At 34.7% G+C, this 14421-nt stretch overlaps 2 protein-coding genes across 11 annotated transcripts; both read right to left on the reverse strand.

Annotated features, from left to right (window-relative positions):
• Nucleotides 1-4123: 4123 nt before the first annotated feature.
• Nucleotides 4124-9996, reverse strand: LOC120280976 (gibberellin 2-beta-dioxygenase 8-like). The gene is made up of 5 exons (XM_039287965.1): nt 9981-9996; nt 6679-6795; nt 5670-6099; nt 5282-5603; nt 4124-4434 (listed from the first exon to the last, which is right to left on the reverse strand). The coding sequence occupies exons 1-5, from the start codon at nt 9994-9996 to the stop codon at nt 4201-4203; spliced, it is 1119 nt and encodes a 372-aa protein (XP_039143899.1). The 3' UTR covers nt 4124-4200.
• Nucleotides 5969-13447, reverse strand: LOC120259196 (pentatricopeptide repeat-containing protein At2g17140). 10 transcript variants are annotated; one of them, XM_039266820.1, is made up of 8 exons: nt 10894-13447; nt 10372-10707; nt 10131-10204; nt 9981-9986; nt 8200-8282; nt 7614-7789; nt 7361-7489; nt 5969-6099 (listed from the first exon to the last, which is right to left on the reverse strand). In XM_039266820.1, the coding sequence occupies exons 1-2, from the start codon at nt 13431-13433 to the stop codon at nt 10581-10583; spliced, it is 2667 nt and encodes an 888-aa protein (XP_039122754.1). In that variant the 5' UTR covers nt 13434-13447; the 3' UTR covers nt 5969-6099; nt 7361-7489; nt 7614-7789; nt 8200-8282; nt 9981-9986; nt 10131-10204; nt 10372-10580. The 10 variants fall into 10 exon arrangements, with proteins under 10 accessions (XP_039122754.1, XP_039122747.1, XP_039122761.1 ...); XM_039266813.1 differs by having other exon boundaries at nt 9981-10012; XM_039266773.1 differs by adding an exon at nt 7071-7232 and having other exon boundaries at nt 5972-6099; nt 9981-10204.
• Nucleotides 13448-14421: the final 974 nt, after the last annotated feature.

The raw sequence follows: 14421 nt of genomic DNA on the forward strand, positions 1-14421 counted from the left end.
GGACTAAAGCAAAAGGAGGGCTATTTTAACTTTATTTTAATTAATTACTATTTATTATTGTTATTAGAGTTTCTAAATTCTATTTGATCTATGGGGAAAATTTACAGTATGATTTATATGTTTTTTAAATGGGAGACCTATTCAGAATTTAAGCTATCAGACACACTTAAGGAGTAATAGAGTCAGGGCACATCCAAAACTGAATGTATGCCAACCATACCTGTAATTGAATTAGGGCATTGTACTCATTTTTTTTTTATGTCTTTGACCCTTGTAAGAAGGGCAAGTTATTGGAAATCCTATAAAAATATATCTTTTCCAGCTGAATTTTTTTTACGTATAAAAGAATTCAAACTTAAAACCCATTTACTTAAACTACTATAAATAATTGCAACTAAGGATAAAATAGAAATCAAAATTTTAAAACAAAGACAATAAATAATAATAATAATAATAAAGAAAAATGCTCAATCTACCTTACCTCAATCAAATAAAAAGATTAAAACAACAAAAAAAAGGATAAATTCCTAGTTGCTCAACACTATCAGCCCGTGGGATTCTCAGTGGAACCGAGATGTGGGATAACAACAATTAAGTTTTTTTAACAACCAATTTTTTTACATTAAATATTAAAATACCGCTAAGGGCAATATGGTCTTTTTTCTTAAAACATACATAATATTCTCAGTCGATCTCTCTTCCTCTCTTTTTTTTTTCTTTCATCTTGCTCTCATTAAATGTTCATTTAGATCTATAACAACAACATACTCCCCCCTCTACTTTCTTGTGAATGTCGGCGAATATTAGTTTGAAATCTCTCACAACAACCGAACAAGGAGGCCTAGAAGCACAGATATTCATCAAGCTTAGGAGATAATGTAAATTTATGCTAAGAACATTTTTCATCCTAGTATTGTAAGGTTTTCTCAAGTCCCAGAGGCTTAATGAGAAGTTTGATCAATGAAGATATATTTTTATTTATTGTTGTATGTTGAATAATTTATTTAATAAATTGTTGTATTAATATTTTTTTAAGTTATTTTGAAATATGGTTTTTTATCAAAATTCAATTTGTTTGGTAATTACAAATAATGTGAATAATTTATTTATAATAAATTGTTTGGATTAATATTTTAATTATTAAAGATATTCTGAAATATGATTTTTTTTTTATCAAAATTCATTTTGTTTGGTAATGAGAGATAATGTGGATAAATTATTTATAATAAATTGTTTGCTTTTTAAAGATATTTTGAAATGTGATTTATTTAATCAAAATTTAGTTTGTTTTGTAATTAGAGATAATGTGAATAATTTATTTAATATTAATCAAAATATTAATATTTTGAGCTCGACTCGGTACACAAATTGAGCTCGAGCACAAATTAATATTAATATTTAATCGAATGAGTATTCATTGTATAGCTTTGAGCTCGACTCGGTACACAAATTGAGCTACTCAAACTCGATTGAGTAAGCTCGAAAAGGTTGAAAATGACCATAAACATTATGCTCGAGCTTGAGCTCGAATGTGTTTCCCCTTGATTTTCATCAAATAAATCTAATAATATATATATATATATATATATATAGATACATATATGCTCGATTAGGCTCGCGAGCACTCAAGATAAGTATCACAATACTTGAACTCGGCTCGCTCGACTGCTCGAGCTACTCGAGCTCGAGCTTGGCTCGCCCGCGACCAAGCCGAGTTTGAGTTTTTGCCAAGTGGAGCCCGAGTAGCTTGCGAGTAGAGGTGTATCATTTACAACCCTGATGAATGCTAATCAGCTTATTTTGATGCATCTTTATGATTATCATATTGACTATTTCTTGGTTTTAGCTATAAATCTTCTGAACATGGTAAATTAATATAGCTCATTCTCCTCTATGAACTATTATTTTGATTAAAAAAAATCATATTTCAAAATATCTTTAACAAATAAAATATTAAATAATTTATTATTTTGATCCTCAAAGTGCTTCTCTTTGGGTATGGGGCCCTAAGAATTCTCTCACTTCCATTGTCTCTTCAGTTTACTTAGCCCTTAATTGTGATACCCGAATCAATTCTTAGATTAGTTGGTAGGAAATCTGGAGCCTCAGGGTTTTACCTAGAATTAAAACTTTTATATGGAGGCTTGCTCATAGTAAACAAGTTACTAGCTCCTACTTGTATCATCTTAATATCTTCCCCATTTCAAACTGTCCTTTCTGTTCATTATCAAAGGAAACCGCTGAGCATGTTCTGTGGAATTGTTCTAAAATTGCCCCTCTTTGGATTGAACTTCTTTTAAGATTGGGTATTTGTTCGGGTTTTGCCCAAAGCTTACATAATGGTCAGTGGCTTACTTCATTCTTTAACCCTTGGTCTAAAGCCATGATTGCCACCTTCACCTGGATCATATGGAAAGAACGTTGCAACCTGATTTTCAAGGAGTGGAAACCTCGCCTCAACACTTTAATCTCTAAGCATGGGCCTTGTGCTCTGACTTTCACAACTCTTCAAGCAAGATTACCAAGGAGTGCTCTAAACTATACTCTAATTACAATTCAATTTACTATTTGTAAATAATTCAACTTTACTCACTTCAAATAAATTTTTTAAAGTAATATTTGAAAAAAAAAAATTACCCATACTTGAATTTGCCTGAATTTCATATTTACGAATGTAAAATATATATATATATATATATATATATATATATATATATATATATATATATATATATATACCTTCATATACCAAAAAAAAATGATTTATTTGATATGAAAAAAAGTTTCATTTGCCAAAGGTTTCATAACCCAGCGATATTAGCCCCACTGCGAAAGGTCTTAATGTGGGAAGTTCAAATTCCAAGCTCAGATTCCATAATGGTTCTTTAGTTATTGGTAAAGTCTTACAACCCAAGCCCTATGTCGACGAGTGAAGATGTATAAGTTGAATGATTAATTCCCAACCCATATGCATTCCCCTAACTATGCTTGTTGCAATACCCATCATTTCATTGCCATTTTGTGATTTTAGTTAAATAATTGAAGTTTGCTATTTTTAAATAATTCATTGTTCAGCAAGTTCACGTTTAATGTAATTGAGATTATAAGATGAGATAACTATTGGATGTAGCAGTACCATATATTGATCAATCAAAAATATATTTTATAATAGTCAATACGTCAAATGTCTGCAACTTGAAAAAAGTTAGTAATAGAGAGGCAAAAGATAAATGTGTAGGTACTTAATGAGTAGTTGGGTGCCTTTTGGTTTTTATAAATTTTTTGGAAGAGTGCTAGTAGTTGGATGACTACGATTGATTGACCATCAGATCAAAATACTATGTATTCCACTTTTCACTGTATTACTATTCATAACATTTGTTATCTTATTGTGCACTATTCATTACATTGTTGAAACTATTGTGTTTGAGCACTATACATGATCTCAGTTCACAAGGAGCAAGGAGAGAAGAGAAGAGATGAAGAGATGTTTGGTAATCCAATGAATGTACGTAGAATTCAATTCTAAGAACATTAGTTGAAGACGCGGCCTCTTTATTATATATATTTATATATATATATATATATATATATGCTTCTAACTCTTGTATGTTATTTGTTTAAATTTCCAGTTTAAATCAAATTTATAAAAATAACCTCACCATGAATGATTCATACATATCCATGTTTTTATATAATGTTTATCCCCAAATACAATGATGAATAATGAAAAAATTCTTATAAGATTTTATTAATATGAATTATTTGATGGTTAGTAACTTAGTGAGACTCTTAAGCTATATATTAAAAGTTTCTTTGCATTTGTTAATATAACAAAAACCAAAAAATAATAAGAAATTTTTATTAATATAAACTTTTTTTAACAGTGTTTGATCAAATAGAAACTTAAAAAAAAATATTAATAAAAACATTTCCCGGAGAAGTCTATTTTTCTAAAACACTCCCAGTACTTCATTTGAATTGGTTTAGAATTTATGACTTCTAAAAACCCAACAAGTCAAAAACCTTGAAAAAAAAAACACTCATCCATGTAAAAAAACATAAAATAAAATAAAATGAAACTAGCAAAAAAAGGCTAATTAGTCACAATTATACACAAGCATAAAACAAATAAATAAATATAAAATATTCATTTTCCTTCTCATGAATTTCAATATATATACACACACCCAAACAAAATTATGTAATAAGAAATCTTGGAAGGCCAATTTTTTTCCCAGTTTTAAGAACATCTTGTTGCACTTGTTTCCTGAAATCTCCAAAAGTGAAGCTGTTGTAGATAGAAGGTTGTTTGCAACTTCCAATGGTTGAATCATATGAAGGGCAGAGAAAGAAAGCCATGGAATACCTCTCCATCTTCCCATTTGCCATCACTTTGTGTTCCACACTCTTGTATATATCATTGCTCCATGCCTTCACATACATGTATACACATATACATTAGTATATATATATATATATCGACTTCGGCTTTATATTGATACAATACTCAGTTTTCATTGTAAGGTGCAAATCATACGTAAGAAAAACTAGCTTATATAATTCAAATCTATATAGATTTTTCAAATTAACCGACGTAACTAAAGTTTTTTTTTATACCATGTTAAATGCAAACCAAACATACTTAAAAGCTTAAGCTTGCATGAAAAGAAACACATGCTTATATATATTCCAATTGATATTTTCCAAATTAACCGATGTGAGACTCTTGGTTACTTTAATATTTATAAGCAAGATTATTTCATTACAAGATCTTAAAATAATGATAAGGAAAAAAAAATCGCTATGGTTGCATGCAGTTGGAGAGAAGAATAAAGCCAAAGATAAGCATGAAGGAAATCAATAATTTTATCATTATAATCTTTTGATGGAAATATTTGCATGCATATATATACATATTTGAGTAGAGTATATCAACCATAATTCATTGAAAATGAACCTGAGATTATTGATATATAATTATGAAATATGAACTACACATTAATGTAAAGAGAGACGATAAAAAAAAAATGATGCCGAGTGGAAATATAATTAAAATAAACACCTACAAATTTTAAAATCTTAGAAAAAAAATCATATTTATATTGTCAAATTAATATTGAAAGATTGTTTTTCATTCCATTCTTGACACTGAAAACATAGAAAAAATCTACAAATTGAGGATAAGGTGTTGATAGGATATTAAGAAAGGCAAGTAAGGAGTGACATGCAAGTTGCATGAAATTTCATCAATGAATGAAAAGTAAATAAATATATAAACCTGAAAGAGATCTCCAATGTTGACAATGAGAGCATCAGAGTTGGGCTTGACAGCCACCCACTTATTGTCTTTCATCAGTTGCAAGCCACCAACCTCATCTTGATAGAGAATGGTCAGATAGTCACTGTCTGTGTGAGGTTGTAGGCCAAAAACCTCGGGCGAGAACGGGCACCGAGGATACCGATTCAAGCGAAGAAAACACGTGCTCTTGTTGCAGTTTTCCGTAAAACCATCACCGGGATATCCCAAGTCTTCTGCCAGAACTCTGGCAAGAGTCCTTGCAAGCTCCAACATAGCCCCCGCTACCTTCTCCATCACCTCCCTGATAATTCTCTGTATTAGATTAGATCGTTACTTTATTAACTTGCATCATAGCACAGTAATATACCTGAGAAAATGAGATGAGGAAGTAGCAGAGTGATTCTTGAGGGAGATATCGGAAAGCGGACAGTGGAAAGCTTCAGACCAGGAGAACTGGTTGAGAGAAGTGGCCGAAGGTGTGCCCCATCTATAAAAATCATTCAAGAGTTTAGAGGTGGCTTTCTTCTCGAATGGCAACTCGAAGAGTTTCTTTTGCTCCTCCTTCATCTCTCCAAGAAGTTCATGGCTTATCCCATGATTGAGAACTTGGAAAAAGCCAAACTCTGAAGACGCCTTAGCAATGGCTGCTGTGCAATTAGCAACGTCGTTCTTGTTGCCATTTTTCAGCTTGCTGAGATCTATCAATGGCAACTCACATTCCTCTACAACATCCTGTTTGTTATCATCTCCCAATTGCAGCAATTCATTTAAGTCTTTGAAAATAGCTCTGTAGTGATCTGTGAAAGGAGGGTCGCATGCATTGTTATTTGAAACCATAGCTACAAATGATAGATGATGTTTGCATGAGTGTTGCTACATATATACTGCATGGCAGGCCAGAATAGAGTCTGAAAAAGAACTGTAAATGGATAAGCATGGAGTACGTATAGGAGATCTACACCTGGCACATTCACAACTATAACTACTGTAGTATTATTTTTTTATTAAGTCCATAAAGATATCATTGGCATAAAAAAGGTCTGTTTACTGCTAATGACAACAGGTAGAAATAAAAAGAAAAAAGTAAGGCCATTCCATTTCGACAAAGACACACAGTTCAATAGCTTTATGTTGCAGTAAAATTGGTAAAATTGTTTGAAGTTGACCTCCATTTCTAAGACAAGATTCTTCTTTAGTGTCAATGTTTATTAGGTAACTAATGCTATGATATTCCTCTTTAGGTGACAAGGAACATGTGGATTGTTTTCTTTAAAGCCAATGCTCGATGTTGACATTGATGAGGGTTTTTGTTAACTAGGCTAAAATTGTGAATAACCAACTCAATTTGGAGAAAAGGTGCACAAACTAACACTTTCCTTGAAAAGCAACCGGTTTCTTTTCAGTTGAGCATTTTAAGTATTGAAACGTCCTTGATTCATTGTATCGAAAATGATTCCAATGGCATGTCTGTTGAAGGACAAGATGAACTACTCCTTAGAATATTGTCTGCACATGTACAGTTTATGTAGTGTATTAATTCATTAGGCAATAAATGATACTGGTTCAAAGAATATTCTTAGAAGAAAGCCTAATTTATTTCACAATTTTATTCCCTGTTCAGTTGACTAAACTGTTCTTCATCAATCAGAAACAAACTAAATTGATTCTCCACTGCATGAAACAGTTACTAGAAATAATTAATATTTTGGTATCGGTCAGCAATAGTAATGAACTATTCCATCAATTGAGCAATGAAATTTGGCCTAACCTTGAGAAAACAATGAATCTATAGCATCAATAAGACATCAATTATTTCTGAAGATTCCATGATGGTTTGGGCTGACTGTCTATGTCAAAAGTCAGCTATCACTAAAAGGTCAACTCGTCAAGTGCGGATTTGTGCAGCCATACCTAATTCATGTCTAGCAACCTGATTTGATGACACGAAGATATAATAAGTAGCAAAATTATGTGGCTTTTACATGTGGATCAATGCAATAAAAGAATTATGCTTTTACCAGAGACAACCACTAGTGGGAATTTGATGAGGATAAGTACCTTGTCAAAAGCTCATCTGGTGCTGTTTCTGAGACCATGCCAGCCATTATCACACTGATATCACAAACATCTCTGGTCGTTGCAACTGAATCGACCCTTGGCCGGCTCCACAGTTGATGCGTCAGGAAGCTGATGGATGAGTCAGATAGATAATTTCAACAATTAGATAACATTTCTGATCTGCATAATCACTGATCACCACAGTTAAAAACACAATTCAGGGATTTAAACAGGTGGTCGAAAATTTGCTCACATCTTGCTTTGCTAAAATTACAGAAGTTTACAAGCTAAACCATACTTGGCACATCATCATCTTCGATTAATTTACATAGTGTGGATCCTCATATTCTGATCTGCTGAGGACTGTATTGCAGTTCAATATCTCTCAGTATATTATTATTATCTTCGGCACAAAGTTGATTCCCACACCTTACAAGCATAGATAAAATTATTATGGAAAACCACCTCACAAATCAAATCACAGTCAAATGAACAAGCTCAAAGTGCTACATCTCAGTCATTTGATAGTGATGGAGTTAGTGTTTTCTATTTCCCTATTAATTTTTTATCTAATAAATCAAGATTAAGAAGCCTGCTTTAAATATGAAACACTCTTCATGTATAATGCACAATTTTCATTGAGTTAGATATATGAACAATTAAAGAATGATCTCTTCTTAATTGTTTATAAATACAGAGGATAAAGAAAAAAAACTGAAACATGTCAGATACAGAGTTTTGGGGAGGTGGTGCTGTGGAGGCTGTAAGGGAAGGTTATGTTCAACTGAACAATGGAAAAGCTATTTATAAACATCAAGCACGGCAAACTACCACACTACCTGTAGTTCCGTTGGAAGGTATATGTACACCTCACAAATCTGATATTCAATGTATCTGCTCAGCATCTCGTCAGATTTTCATACTGTTCCAAAACCAAAAATTAGACAAAGCATGAGTTGTAAACTCGACAATAAGATATAAAAAGCAAATTTACAAGAACTTAAAATCTTAATCTTTTAGCCATTCTAAAAGCCTCCAAAGGATAAGTGTCATAATTCTAAATTACTGGAATTTCTGTGCGTGGAACTTTGTAGATCACATCTATTCAACTTGGGTCAAAAATTAAATAAAAATGGAAAACCAACCTGATGCATCCTGACGGTAGTATTTTATCCTAACCTTATAATACTCAAACTTAAACAGTAGCCATAGTACAAATCTCACCTTATCAGACCATAAACACCATTATAATAGCTGATTTGCAAATAAATATAAAAAAAATCAAAGCTTCATTTTATTGACTTCTTGCATTTGACAGTCTCACTAAGCATACAAATTCTAAAATTATCAAAGTTTAATAAATACAACAAACTTGAACGTTTATAAATAACACAGGAAGTATTTAGCCTGCCCCAGGAAGCCTTATATCCAACAGGCTTTGGACAAAATCTGCACCGACTATTCAATCACTAATGAATATGCACATGAAAATTGTGAAACATTTCATCCTTTTTATTGTAATTAAGCAGTAATAGGGGAGAATTCCTTCAAATAATAAGTGATACATGGATCTCCAAAGTTTAATAAATGATTTATCAACCAGTCATGGGACCTAAATACTTTTCCAGCCCCACAAAATGTAGCAACTGAAGGAAATATCAACCTATAAAAGACAACAGAGCAGTTGTTAATTGATTGATAATTCAAGTTAAAAATTAAGAATGCTCAAATGGCAAGGAAAAAAAAATCACATCCGATTTTGTGTACCGGATATTCTAACAAGATGATGACACAGTGGTGAAACATCAGTTCAATCAGTGACTAATGGCCAACTCAGGGAAGCCCAGAAATCAGGAAGCCACTCATGAAAAAATGTGGAAGTTTTGAGCAATAAAAAGTATGCACTTCAAAGTTCAAAACAAAAGTAATCTGGAAATGCAAACACAAGTTTTTGAGTATGTGTTTTACACCAAATTTCACATCAGAGATGTTCCCTGAAAGCAAACAGCTTACTTTTAAATGTTACAGGAATCTAGCCAAAATGTTGAGGGTGAGTTCTGTTGGAACGCAGTGGTTAACCTGGTCCATAGTCTCACATCGCCTGTGAGAGCCAATCTCCCTAGCCTTATATATCCTAAGCCAACCCTTCCCTCTAACTGCAGTTATGGAGAAGTTAGAGTGGTGGGTCCCTGTATTAACATGGTATCAGAGCTATTGTTCCGATCGGCCGTGACTAGGATCTTGGGTCCCACATCCGCTGTGGGCCCAGGGGGGTGTTGGGACGCAGTGGTTAACCTGGTCCATAGTCCCACATCGCCTGTGAGAGTCAATCTCCCTAGCCTTATATATCATAAGTCAATCCTTCCCTCTAACTGCAGTTATGGAGAAGTTAGGGTGGTGGGTCCCTATATTAACAAGATCCACTAATGATTATACGGGCAGTTGCAAAATTCTCATACTATTTACCAAAAATATCTTCATAGACTCCTCAAGCATACAATCGAGTTGCAATCAATATTATAAAAAATAGTGAACCTTTTCTTATGGTTATGTATAAATATAAGCTCCAAATGTTGAAGGATTAGATATAATAAACTTTCTAATATATAAGAAAAAATACCTCCGCCTTTCTCCATGGCAGATTCAAAATGTCTCAGGTGATGTGATGTGAGTTAAAAGAGAAGCCATCAGCATAAGCCAACGAGAAAAACAGGGTCAAAACGGCATTTTGGGGCTCATGATCAAAATAAATATAACCAGCACCACTTACAAGAGAGTTTCTTATGGGCACATCAAAAGTAGCTTCATATTGTCTTTTGGCGCACAGCCTAGTTATCCACAAATCTGTTTTCACAAAAGTTAATTAATATCCTTTGAGACTAACTGGGAAAATCACAGAGCTTAAATTTATAAAGCAAATTCAAAATCATCAGAAAGATAATCTAAGATAAAACCAGTATATTGCAATAAGAAAAAAAGCACCATGCATATGCAAAAGATTGTGGATGCACCTGCAAGAGCTGAAATCCTTAGTTCTGATATAAGGATTATATCTGAAACCGTTAGGTACAATCACCCTCATGAAAAGCAAAAAATAGCCCTGTGTTGCCCCCCTGATCAAGAAGAGAACTCATTAACAACGCAAATGGCACCCACATTAGTTTTTGGGCATTCATCACTTCCAACAAAACAAGCGATGGTACATCTCATATACTTCATGTCACCCAGCATCATCACTATGATCATAGAGATCCAATTGCCAACGCTGTGGATGGCGAACACTTCCATGACCCCAGCCTTTCTGCACTCTCTTAAGGACTTTTAGTGCTATCCCACCGCCATCATCTCTGTGAATAAACATAGCATGCCAAAGAAACTTAGGCTATTTTTTAAAATAAAGCAACACATAAAGAAAATCAATGAAACAAATCTTAGTATATAAATGTTAAAAATTATAATAAATCAAGAGAACTAGGCTCTAAATATTCACAAAACATGGTATAAAAGAAGAAAGAGGAATTGAATAACAGTACCTATGCAATAAATTGTGCCAATCACTTCCAGGGGCACTATCTTGCTTTAGATGCTTCAAATGTGATTCATTCTCATTGTATCGTGAACCAGAAACAATTTTTGCATAGCTCTGATTGTCCGGATGGGCAAGACCAATATTTGATTCTTCAGGCCGGGATGCCATGTTCATCATCAGTTCTGAGAGTCTATCAGCCTCAGTCTTATCTCTCCTTTCAACCAAAGCATCAATCACCGGCATGAACGTTGCAGGATTAAATACACAGCCTCTGTCAATCATCAAGCTAAGTAAGCTCCGTGCATCATCCAGCCTATCTCCTTTGCACAATTCTTCAATAAGAAATTTGTATGAGAAGCGCTCTACAGATATTCCTATATCAATAGCAGTCTGAAGCAGTTCCTTGGCCTCTGATAGTTTTCCAGACATACAAAACTCATTGCACATTAAGCTATAGAGTGATGGCTTTTGGCCACATGTAGTCAAAGCTCTCTGGAACAAGTCTTCAGCTGAATCAAAATCACCAGACTTGCAGAAGGCCTTGATCAACAAGATGAAAGAATAAACATTTGCAACAATATCCTTCCCAGACATCTCCTCCAGAAGTAAGGCAGCTTCTTTCATCTTTCCTTCTTCACAGAGAGACTGAATTAAATTATTATAAGTACAAACATCAGGAAGAATCCCTTTAATTTGCATCTCATTCATCAAATTATGAATTTGATCCATTTGGTGCTTATTAACCAAACCCCAAATGAGCAAGTTGTAAGTCCTTGTGCTTGGTTTGCACCCCTTCTTCTCCATGTCCCTCAGAACTTTGAAAGCCGAGGTCATTTTGCCACATTTACAATAGGCATGTACGAAAGTGTCATAGATGACTGAATCAGGAGCAAGTTTCTTTGCAAGCATTTCAATAAATTTCTTCTTAGCTTCATCCATCCTACCTGCCTTGCACAGATTATTAATCAAAATTGAATAAGTGATCCTATCAGGCACACATTTTTGCCCACCATTCTGATTGTCCACCAGACCACGAAATGCATTTCCAAGTTCACCAAGAGCTGCACTTCCATGGAGCCACATTCCGCTGATGATATCCATAGCTTTATCCAACTCCCCATTTTTACAAAGGCCATCAAGAACAATATTGCAGCTCACTATATCTAAACCATATCCCTTCTCATTCATCTTTTGCATCAAGCCCTCTGCTTCTAGTGTCCTCCCCTTCTTCCACAAACTCTGCAACAAGATATTGCAAGTAACATTGTTCGGAAAGCACCCGTCTTTCACCATCTCCTCAAGAATCATATTGGCCCTCAAAACCTTCCATTTAGTGCAATAACCATGAAGCAAAGTGCTATAAGTAACTATATCCGGCAATATTCCCTTGCTCCTCATTAAACTCATCACAGAACGAGCAACAAAAAGCATCCCCTCCTTACAAAGGCCATCGATAACAATGTTATAAGAATATAAATTAGGCTCTAATCCCTCTCTAGCCATCTCCTCCAACAATGAATGCGCCTCCAAAAGTCTTCCATTCCTCACCAACCCACACAACCAAATATTGTAGGTAACTAAATCTACAGAAAACTCGCTGCTTTTGATTGCATCCAGCAATGCCCTGGCCTCCTCCACCATCCCTCCCTTGCAAAAACCATCAAGCATCACATCATAAGTTACCTTGTTGGGCTTCGGCAACTCCAACTCTGCACCACCATCTTCCATATCTTTGAAAATTCCATAAGCCTCTAAAACCATCCCAGCCTTGCAAAGCGCCGATATCCTCGCATTGAAAGTGACCACATTTGGAACCATTCCCGCCATCCCCATCATCTCCACAACCCTCTCTGCCTCACCAACCCGCCCCTCCCTACAAAACCCAGATACCAAAGTGTTCCAAATCACCAAATTCGGCACCAATCCAAACTTCCCCATCCCCTCCACCACCTCCAGCCCTTCACAACTCAACCCAGCTCTACAATACCCACAAACAAGAATCCCAAAACTGTACACATTGGGGCAGCAACCCTTTGCATGCATTTTATCAAACACCATGCGGGCTTCATCAAGACGCCCGGAATCACACAGGGAACGCATCATAACATTGAGAATGTACGTCTCCGGCGAAACACCGGCAAAGATCATATCTTTATAAATTATCTCGACGTGCTCGGGGTGGCCCGAGCGGAGGGAGGATTCGAGGAGAATGTTGTAGAGGTGGACAGGGGGAGGAAGGGGGCGGAGGGATTGGAGAAGAGAAAGGGAAAAGGAGAAGGGAAAGAGATGGGAACGAACGGCGCAGTAAGCAAAGGAGAGAAGGCAAGGAAGGGAATTGGGGAGGTGTAGGAGGATGAGGTGGAGGTGGTGGAGGTGTGGGAGCATGGCGAAGCGAACAAGGGTGGAGGAGAGGGCGGCAATGGAGGGAGGAGAGGGAGGGAGAGGGGAGGAGAGGAGGTGGTGGATGAAGAGGCGCCATGAGAGGACGGCGTCGCCGGAAAGGGCTCGGAGTAGAATGCAGAGATCGGCGGCGCGGAAGCTCATGGAAAGGATGGAGGTTTGGGGGGAAGGACTATTTAAGAACTTTGACATAATTTTTAAAAGGTCCCTGTCCAATGGAATTTTCTTGTTCAGTGCCTGTGGGTGAATTACAGTAATATTGTGAAATTTTAATATTTGAATTGCTTGTTTTTTTTTAAAAAAAATATAGATTTATCATATTAGGATCTGAATTATATCAATCAAAATATCTCGCAGAAATTCTTTGATTATATATAGCTCAGTATTTAAAAAGTTTTAGATAGAAAATTTTATAATTGGTATGTAACCTATATTTTATTAATATAGGATGGTACAAGTGATTAGACGTTTGAGTTGTTTAATTATATGAACATTTTAAATTTTAGCCGTTGGATCATCATCTAATGGTTGATTGTCTATATAGACACTGTACATTTTTTTTACTGTTTATGATCACTTTACAACACTGTAGAACGCGGTTTCTACTGTTCATAAGGATAAGAGCCGTCAGATTACTATTATGGACATCCCTAGATTTAAAATCTAGGGACGTCCCTAGATGATGGGTCCTCATATATATATATATATATATATATATTATATAATAGATATTAGTGCATGTCAAAACTACCATGGAGGGATGATTCCCTTAAGTATCTGAGAAGGCCATAAAAATAATATTATATATATTTTAAACATTTCTTTGTAGTGTTGTATAAATTTTTAATAGATTGGACCTTATCCTAATTTTCTGTAGTATATAAATATATATATAATGGTATTTATTATGTTTTTATTTTAAATCAATATTTTTTTTTATCTTGTGATGAATTTATTAATATCTATAAAATTATCTTTATATTGGAGATAATTTTAATAATTTGTGTATAAAATATTTGATATTTACATTTCATCCCTCTAAAATTTAAACAAGTAATGCTAATAATTTGTTTATATTAGATATTAGGGGTCCATTTGGCGGACAGATATAGGCGGATATGATATGAGACTC

Source organism: Dioscorea cayenensis, chromosome 1, assembly GCF_009730915.1.
Source record: "Dioscorea cayenensis subsp. rotundata cultivar TDr96_F1 chromosome 1, TDr96_F1_v2_PseudoChromosome.rev07_lg8_w22 25.fasta, whole genome shotgun sequence".
Classification (NCBI taxonomy): Eukaryota; Viridiplantae; Streptophyta; class Magnoliopsida; order Dioscoreales; family Dioscoreaceae; genus Dioscorea; species Dioscorea cayenensis.

Bases quoted from the DNA above. Each gene is read 5' to 3' on its own strand.
- LOC120259196 (XM_039266827.1), bottom strand. From the start codon at position 13,433: ATGAGCTTCCGCGCCGCCGATCTCTGCATTCTACTCCGAGCCCTTTCC. The intron at 10,708-10,893 runs GTACTGTTATTC...GTTTATTCACAG, and splicing joins TGGCACAATTTATTGCATAG to AGATGATGGCGGTGGGATAG.
- LOC120280976 (XM_039287965.1), bottom strand. The intron at 5,604-5,669 runs GTATATTACTGT...GAGAATTATCAG, and splicing joins TCCTCATCTCATTTTCTCAG to GGAGGTGATGGAGAAGGTAG. The intron at 4,435-5,281 runs GTTTATATATTT...ATGTATGTGAAG, and splicing joins ACATTGGAGATCTCTTTCAG to GCATGGAGCAATGATATATA.